Source organism: Branchiostoma belcheri, unplaced genomic scaffold (assembly GCF_001625305.1).
Source record: "Branchiostoma belcheri isolate BF01 breed outbred unplaced genomic scaffold, Haploidv18h27 scaffold301, whole genome shotgun sequence".
In the NCBI taxonomy this organism is placed as follows: Eukaryota; Metazoa; Chordata; class Leptocardii; order Amphioxiformes; family Branchiostomatidae; genus Branchiostoma; species Branchiostoma belcheri.
This window is the reverse complement of record NW_017803912.1, coordinates 109,874-119,448: the sequence shown is the minus strand read 5'-3', so window position 1 is coordinate 119,448 and position 9,575 is coordinate 109,874. Positions and strand designations below refer to the sequence as shown.

Sequence of the window (9,575 nt, the reverse complement as noted above, 5' to 3'; positions counted from 1 at the left end):
AACAACTAACTACTTCTACTATAGTATATATATATATATATATATATATATATATATAGACATCCTACGGATGCCCATTGACGCTTGAGTGCAAAAGGAAAGCTTTAAATTCAGGTGGCAAAAATTATTACAGTAAACAAAAAAAATCCACATACACCTTTATACCTATACACGAGTCGTTGCAGTTAGACATTATTTCAGTGTTTTTTCTTTCAGTGTGACTTTGTACAAAATCCAGAAATATGGCCATCCTTAATGTTGCAAATATTTCTGTCGCTCCCAGGTCTACCTTGGGCGAGATACATACGGGGTGCGACCCATGTTCCGTCTGCTGAAGGATGATGGCTTTCTGGCCGTCTGTTCGGAGGCTAAGGGTGAGTCTGTAAGAAATATAGAAAGTTTATTGCAAATACTAGTACTTGCCCGAGGGCTAATTGCAGTTACAAACAACATAGAAAGAAAATACAGTGATATGTGAGACTATATCTACTTCTAACATTATACTATATGCTACAACATGACATGACACTAGTTTTGCTGGGTTTGACTTCTTCTTTTTAGGCAATGAAAGACGAATTTACCCACCTCTTCTATAATATGTGGGTTTTTTTATTTTAGTAGCAAAATTGCTTTTTTGTGGTAAGGAATAGTGGGGAAGTAAGGCAGCATTTTGGACACGGTGGTAAATAATTGATTTCTGATGTCGTCATAAATTTGACAGTTAGAGATGAAATGAATTTCGTCTTCCACTGCATTTGAGCAGCAATATTTACAAATTCTCTCCGACACAGGTAGTTTCATATATCGCCCTTTTTCGATTTCCAAGGGGTGGGCACTGATTCTAATTTTACTAATTACTTCTGTAAGAAAAGTGTTATAGGGTGGAGAGTTGGTAGTCTATGTGACACAAACTCTTACCATTTGAAACATAGACAAGAAATCTTTGTAGACTTCCAGGATGTATGTAATCATCGGCCTGCTGAATTCCCTCATGTTGACCAATTCTTATTGGCTTCCGGTCGGATTCTGAGACGTTCACATTCACTTCACTTCCTGTGTCAAACCTTTTAATAAATAAATGGTTTTTATTGTCCAAATAAATGGTTTTTATTGTCCAAACAGTACCCGTGCAGTCGCAGCCTTTATACGGCTGAATTGATGTAGGGTATCAACAATCAAATAATACACATAATACACATATTTGTTCCACAATTATTTTTTGTGGAACTGTCGCAAGGGTCTGTGCGGCTGCCATTCGGCGCCACAAGGTGACCTCAATATGACTTTCCCCAACCGAAGTTAGGTACCCATTCACACCTGGGTGGAGTGATGAAAGTGTGTAAAGTGCCTTTCCCAAGGGCACAACGTCGGGGCGCATGTTCAGACATGTACCGGGTACGACTCGGAATCGAACCCGGGTCTGCCCGGTTCATAGTCGATAGCTCTAACCACTACACCACCCGACGCCACGCCACTTTGATCTCCTGTCATTCTGTCTGTCAACCTTCCTCCTACCCATATGCTGTCAACCTACTCTTTCCTCACAGGCACAAATCCAGAGCTTGGTCCCCCAAAACAATACTTTCGTACCTAGGAGTGCTAAGTGATAAAGAAATAAATGAATATCTTTTTTTGAGAATAGGGTTGATGGGATTGATCCATGATGATGATGACGACAACAAAGTTGACATTGAACCGTTCCCGCCGGGTCACTTTGAGGCGTACGACCTCAGTCCCAACGGCAAGGTCACTCTGAGGGAACGTGCCAGGTTCCACAAGATTGGAGACATGCCCAAGTACGACGCTCTCGTCAAGCCACAGGGTAAGTTTCAACTTTATAGTTTTTTTTTTCAGTCTATGTCATAGGTATGTATTGAGTATTGTTTTATTGCAGTGGCGTCGGTGGCACAACGGTTAGAGCGTTGGACTCGGAACCGAGAGGTCCCGGGTTCGATACTCACCGTGGCCCGACGTTGTGCCCTTGGGAAAGGCACTTTACACGACTTCCCCACCTATATGGTGGAGTGACGCCCACCGAGCCTCGTAGGCTAATCTGTCTGTAAGGGTGCCAAAAACACCTTACGGATTTGGTGCGCCGATGTGACAACATCTCATATCTGCCACTGAGAGCCGTAAAAAATTGTTTTATTTCATCTTCATTTTTCTCCCTTTTTGCCATTTCTTTAAATGAATTCAGCTCTTTCATGTTGTGGTCAATTGACCTAAAGGCTGGTATGGAAGGTGGCAAAAGCACAGTGACATTTTTTTCCAGTTTTTAGATACAAGCTTTAGACTTTTCCCATTCTGGACATGTCACGAATTTTGAATGGTAGCTAGGTCTTATTTACTGAAATATAATAAATCTACCAGATCATACATGTTGTTACATCAAGCATCGTTTTGGCGACGTCTCAGGGAGGAGCCTAATGGTACAGTATTGTGTTCAATTCGCAGGAATTCTAGGAATTGTACAGGCATTTTGTCCACAGGCATGCGGAATGTCTACAGGCATTTCTCAGACCCACATCTATGCCCACATTCCTGAAACCCTGAAGATCTGTCGGCCCCAGATGGCCCTACTTTCTGCACCCCGGGGCCTGTTCACTATGCACTCAGGCGAGGAGTGTACTGTATCTGTCTAGACTTAAGTCCAAGTACCAAGTCTTCCTCAAAATCATGAAATGATGGCAGTGCCATGCAAACAATAACCCTACCAGCAACCACCGTCGCCATGGCAATGTATGTTTTCATTGCCAGTCTTGTTTAAGCTTTTGTCTGCATTGATTAACGTTGGTGTTGTGTTCTAGAAAAGGAAGACATTTATACCAACATCCGAGTTCTCCTGGAAGGAGCTGTGAAGAAGCGACTGATCGGAAGCCGTAGGATCGGGTGTCTGCTATCAGGTAGGCAACCAATCATCACATGTACGTCGATGAAGGTTAGACATCCAGGTAATACGATACGCCAAAAAGCAGTTATTCAAGCAACTGGATATGATTTTTAAAACGTCAGACGTTTCAGCTAGTATCCACTAGCTTTCGTCAGTGACTGAGAGACCAGAGGGGAAAGCAGGTTTATCAGCACAAACTACTGATTGATATGCAAATGAAGTGAAGACAGATTTTTGGAAGTCGAAAAAGGAACAAAAGTCAGACAAGTCAAGACAAGATAATGCAAATTAGTCAGAAATCATCACATGTATTTGTAAATACTAAGTTAGAACTCCTAAGAAAGCTGTCTACTGTACTTACATTTTTTTAGTATACACTGTTTTTTTTACACTTTTAGAGAAGCTGTAATGACCTTCGTAGCGTTTGTCCGTCTGTCTGTCTGTCTGTCGATTTGTCTGTTGGTTTGTCTCCTGTTTGTTTGTGAACAGCATAACTCAAAAATCTTAATATGCATTGTCATGAAATTTGGTAGGTAAGTAGATCCTCATAAGATCTAGAAATTAGTAGATTTGGGGCCCCTGGCGGCTTTTGTTGGCACTGCAGCAGAACTTCCGATTTGGTATGATCTGGACATGCTAGAATCACAAATTTATGATGGTAGAAAGAAGTGACATGAGTTTGGGCCCCTTAGTGGCTTGTTTTGTAATTGCAGGAGCGATTTTTTTTAATCTTCAATGGAGGATAGCTCAAGAACCGGTTGACGGATTGTCATGATTTTTGGTATGTAGGTAACTGAAGATACTAGTAATAAGATGACAATTATGCAAATCAGGAGCTAATTTGCACAATTATTGAGAAAATTTTATGTCTGCTTCGTTCGATAACGGAGCACACGCCAATTCCGTGGCAGTGCGCCGTAAAAAAGTGACGTTGGAACAATAGCAATCGGCACCTTTGCAATCGTAAAATTCACCCAAGTGTACTCAAAATTACTCAGATGTACTTAAAAAAACATCTGGCCAGTGCTTTTTTTACTCATTCTGAAATTTGGTACCTACAGTAGCATGCTGTTGTGAACAAAAGCTGTAGAGGCTAAGATGAACACATAGATTTACATAGTATCCAATTATATTTGATTATATTTGATTAATCAGTGGTTCACCGCTAATATTCTTACTTCAATTTAGATTTCACTAGCGCTAGACTCCACATTTGTATGTGTCGTCTCTTTGCCAGGTGGTCTGGACTCCAGTCTGATCTCTGCACTCCTGCTGAAGCATGCTAAGAAGTCTGGCATCATCTACCCTGTCCAGACTTATGCTGTCGGGATGGAGGGCAGTCCTGATGTGGAGGCTGCCAGGACGGTATGGATTGGAATTTGTATTTAGGCCATGTTGATTTGATTAATATATGGATGACATCCGCGCGCGCATGAATTTTCGGCCATTTCAAAAAAAAAAGTTTTCAACCATACTGTAAATCGTACTAAACAGTTGCAAAATGAGCAAAAATATACCGTAAGTTACAAAAAAACCATACCAATGTCGTAGAATGCCAAAATCAAACGAAAAAAGACGAAATTGTAAAGAAATGAACTTGAAGACTAGATTATTTGCCAAACCATATTCTGTCCCATTTGTTCAACCCTCATGACCACGTAGATTTCATAATAAAAACAACTTTTTTTTGCAAAACTTTTTTTTATTCGCACGCGCGCATCAATTGTGGGGTTCCAGGAGGATGTCATCCATATAATCAAATCGACATGGCCTTATTGGCAATGAAAAAAATCATTACAAGGGTCAGCACAGGCAGAATTCTCGGCTGGCACTAATGCATGTAAAAAATTAATCGGACATAGACAATGCCATTAACGCAGTTACCAACTTTGATCCTGGTATGTATCCTCCGGTACGGTATCTGAAATACTTTTTTTTTATTCCAACATGTAATCACCAGACGTGGTGACGACACACTCAAGTTTTATCAACTTATATTAATGCCGCCACCAACACAGGGGAAAAATACATTACAGGACAATACTCATTTTCACCTGAGCTAAGTGAGGAAAGTCGTGTAAAGTGCCTTTCCCAGGGGCACAAGATCGGTGGCATGTCATGACTCGAACCCGGGACCTCTAGGTTCCGAGTCGCGCACTCTGCCGCTACGCCATACGACCCCACGATCTGAAATACTTGATTTGGAGCGTTCAGACCGGGCCACATGAAACCGGCTTCGGTGGAAACCAGATGTAAAGCGTTTTCACTGACACCGTCTGAACAGGCCCTGAACGCTACAAATCACATCGAAAGTTCCTCGATCCGAAACCACTTCAGGAGGTAGTTTCGAACCGGTTTTCCCGCATCGCGATTTGCGTCTGAACGCAATGTGATTTCAATGTGACGTCGCCTGGTCATGTATTTCGGGGTGATATTTCTTTATTTATATGCAATTCCAATTTTTACGTGGCAGCAACTTAAAGAGCAGTAATGGTCAAATAATATGTCCGTTCTAGAGCGAGCTTCACCGCCTCTGGCGGGACCACGTCGGCATTAAGCCGAGATACACTGGGAGGGGGGCATCAGCAAGCAGGTCGTTGACCTCTGACATTAATAACACGCTACCTTGCGTGTTTTCATCAAACAACAATAAATGTAGCTCAAGCGTATTATGATCGGACACGGTTCCACCAGATGTGAGGAATGTGAGTTACCCGAATCGCGCCTTGGGTGACTTCACATAAACACGGCCGTAGTTTCGACCCGGTTTTCCCGCATCGCGATTTGCGTCTGAACGCAATGTGATTCCAATGTGACTTCACCTGGTCATGGATTACGGGGTATATTTTTTACAGTGTATATTTTCCAGGTTGCGAAGTACATCGGCAGTGAGCACCATGAAGTCTCCTTCACCCCAGAGGAGGGGATCCGGGCCATCGAAGACGTCATCTACAGTCTGGAGAGCTATGACATTATCACTGTCCGGGCATCTGTAGGTCAGTACTACTGCAGCTCTCACTTGTCCATGATCCTGATTGGGCTATGTTGATTTGCTTATATGGATGACATCCGCGCGCTCATGAATTTTCGGCCGTTTCCAAAAAAAAAAAGTTTTCAACCATAATGTAAATCGTACAAAACAGTTGCAAGATGAGCAAAAATATACCATAAGTTACAAAAAAAATTAGTAAAAACTATACCAATGTCGTAGAATGACAAAATCAAACGAAAAAAGACGAAATTGTAAAGAAATGAACTTGAAGACTAGATTATTCGCCAAACCATATTCTGTGCCATTTGCTCAACCCTCATGACCACGTAGATTTCATAATGAAAACACCTTTTTTTTTGCAAAACTTTTTTTTATTCGCACGCGCGCATCAGTTTTGGGGCTCCCGGAGGATGTCATCCATATAATCAAATCAACATGGCCTTGGTTTTTAAAAATACACATAGGAGTGCCATAATTTCTCATTGGTGGCATGTAGTTAATGTCCTTGTTTTGAGCTGGCTGCTGGGATAGATCACCTAGACTTGTAAAAGTAATACTGCAGCTCTTATAACGTTACTTGTCACTGATTCTAAGCAGCTAAAATTGGAGTGCCATATCAGGCGTGCCAAAGAATTCATCTATTAGTGTCTATAGCTATACAGTGCCATTGCAAAGTAATGGACTCAAGTTTGAAGCTGCGCAACTTTAAAACCGCTCATCGCTATCAAAAATTTAAAAAGTATCATTCATCACTTGTACTTCAAGTTTCTATACTGAAAGTGAAACATTTTGATACTTGAAAAATTGGCCCAAGTACACCCTGATCTTGGAATAGACGAACAACGTTACATTTGTAGAATGTTTAAAATTTCCGTGACTAAGAGGCATTGGTCATCAAGAGTCTGGGCCCTGACCAGCAGAAGTGTTGCAAGAGGCATTATATTTAGCCAGGCAACACTACGATTTATGAAGGTAAATGTTGTCCGTCTGTTTTAGCTATGTACCTGTTGTGTCAATACATACGCACCAAGACAGACTCTGTCGTCATTTTCTCCGGGGAGGGATCTGACGAACTAGCTCAAGGATACATCTTCTTCAACAAGGCGGGTGTACATTTTATCTGCCTATTTCATTTCATTTCATTTTATTTATACAGGTTAGCATATCGCCATTTTGGCGCTTTTCAAAGCTCCCTGTGACATACATAACATAATAAAAGGTAACTTAAGTACAATCAAAAGGTAATAATAAAAAAAAAGAAACAGACTAATAAAAAACATAAAACATACGAAATAAATATGACAAATGATATAAATAATAATGGGACTGAATTTGCATATCAATGTCTAAAAGCAAAATGGAAAATTAACAACAAATCATATTAACTGTTGAGTAAAAAAAGGTAGTCTTGAAGACACTGAATGTTTTCCGCCGACGTTACAGTTTTTAAGGAGAGAGATGGGAACCGTGCCCAAGAAACAGTGGACTAACAACCCACCTCCCCTAAGGCTTAAAAAGGATATGGGACTAATAGTATTAATCTATACCTTGCTGTTTTTCCACATTGTGCCTCCTATATACTTGTTTTGGGTATCTTAAAAATTATGCATACTAGATTGTAATAGATGTAACTAAGTGTTCCACGACTTCATGCCTTCGCCAAATAATGTTAAGCTTGACGAATGTTGAAGAATTATTAAAGTTTTTCAATGATTATAAAAAAAAAAAACTTACGTCACTTCTTCTCTAGCCCAATCCGCCAGGGGGGCCAAAGTCTAATAATTTCGAGATCTCATTAAAAAAAACCTTTGCCTTACATTGTACCTGCATTTGCTGTGCACTTGTAAACTTTGACTTAACCTGACTCTACGTCTGTCCAAAAATGCATTGATTTATCTTCAAGGGTAAAGCAAATTATTTTTACGTGCTTTTGAATGTATATCGACTTCTGCAGCTTAGATATGACCTGTTAATGAAGTTTTCTACTCACATCTATAGGCTCCTTCTGCAGAGGAGGCGGATGTGGAGAGCCGACGGTTGCTGGAAGACCTGTACCTGTACGACGTCTTGAGGGCGGACAGAATGCCAAGTGCTCATGGGTAAGCCAGAAGTCACAATTGACCAATAAAAATAAGTTATCGATCTTTTAATCTTATTTTTCGAGGATTTTGAGGATTTCAAACTTCACGGGAGTTTGGAATCTCTGATTTGAATTCTTGTTCCAGCCTGGAGCTGCGTGTGCCCTTCCTGGACCACATGTTCACCGGCTACTACCTGTCCCTGCCGGCCGAGGTGAGACGAGCCAAGGACGGGATCGAGAAGTACACCCTCCGGAAGGCGTTTGACGGAACGGGCCTCCTGCCCGATGAGATCTTGTGGCGCCCGAAGGAGGGATTCAGCGACGGTGTGTCGTCTGTGAAGAAATCGTGGTACGAAACCCTCCAGGAATATGTGGAAGAGCAGGTGACTAAAGCTTGACAAATTTGATGTCTTTTGTCCATTGTCTGTATGGCATTGCAAGAGCTAGAAGAAATGGTTAGCCTGGAATCAAACCCCTGTGCCCATGACCTCTTTATGTAACATGTTTTAAAGGTCATTCTCAATTGCCATGGACATATATGGATAAAACCTCTTGAATTTTAATGTAGGTTATATTACCTACCCACATTACCAACTTCGTTTCCGGCTATGCCTATGAGATACACATGCGCAAAAGAGTTTTTTTAGTTGTTTCTGAAATAATTTAAAAATTTCTTAAGAAATCGGAAAAAAAACTGCTATGAACATAAAACATACCTGTATGGTATTGATACATTTGAAATCCGTAAAACGATAACCCGGTTAAGAATCAGCAGTTATAAATGGAATGTGGAAACAGAAAGATGCTACAGTGTAGATGTGGAGTTTGATGTAACAAGCTATTTACATTTCTCAAATCAAGTACAACAGATTTCAAGAGACTCGATGCTACAGACAGATTTGAATAATATCTTTGAATGCAATAACCCGCACAATGCAAAAATAGGTGAATATATAAAATCCTGCTTTGTTATTGAAAAAAGTTGTCGCTATACTTTTGTCGTGCAATTGTCGTGCACCTTTTGTCTGTGAGGTATTTGCCGATTAAACTATAAATTCATTTAGGTGTTATTCATTAATTCATGTCTTTACCTCACAGATCAATGATCAGATGATGGAAGACGCCCCCAATACCTTCCCGTTTAACCCTCCACGTACCAAGGAGGCTTACTACTACCGCCAGATCTTCGAGAAACACTTCCCCAGCAAGTCCAAGTGGATCCCTTACTACTGGATGCAACCGTGGAGCAAGAGCGAAGACCCCTCCGCTCGCACACTCAAACACTACAAGCACACCTAGCAGTTTTTGCATAAGGCCACGTTGATTTGATTATATGGATGACATCCTCCGGGAACCTCAAAACTGATGCGCGCTTGCGAATAAAAAAAAAGTTTGCAAAAAAAAAGTTGTTTTCATTATGAAATGTACGTGGTTTTGAAGGTTGAAAAAATGGGACAGAATATGGTTTGGCGAATAATCTAGTCTTCAAGTTCATTTCTTTACAATTTCGTCTTTTGTCGTTTGATTTTGGCATTCATAGTTTTTATTTATTATTTTTTTGTAACTTACGGTATATTGTTGCTCATTTTGCAACTGTTTTCTACGATTTACAG

The 9,575-nt window shown here is 40.7% G+C and overlaps 1 protein-coding gene across 1 annotated transcript in view; it reads left to right on the top strand.

Annotated features, from left to right (window-relative positions):
• Positions 1–9,261, top strand: part of LOC109474332 (asparagine synthetase [glutamine-hydrolyzing]-like) — a 12,751-nt gene extending 3,490 nt beyond the window's left edge. Inside the window, exons 3-11 of the mRNA XM_019774619.1 lie at positions 290–374; positions 1,643–1,822; positions 2,808–2,903; positions 4,128–4,255; positions 5,760–5,886; positions 6,879–6,985; positions 7,881–7,981; positions 8,108–8,345; positions 9,061–9,261. Coding sequence (XP_019630178.1) covers positions 290–374; positions 1,643–1,822; positions 2,808–2,903; positions 4,128–4,255; positions 5,760–5,886; positions 6,879–6,985; positions 7,881–7,981; positions 8,108–8,345; positions 9,061–9,261 — 1,263 coding nt within the window. The remainder of the gene's footprint in view (positions 1–289; positions 375–1,642; positions 1,823–2,807; positions 2,904–4,127; positions 4,256–5,759; positions 5,887–6,878; positions 6,986–7,880; positions 7,982–8,107; positions 8,346–9,060) is intronic.
• The last annotated feature ends 314 nt before the right edge of the window (positions 9,262–9,575 follow it).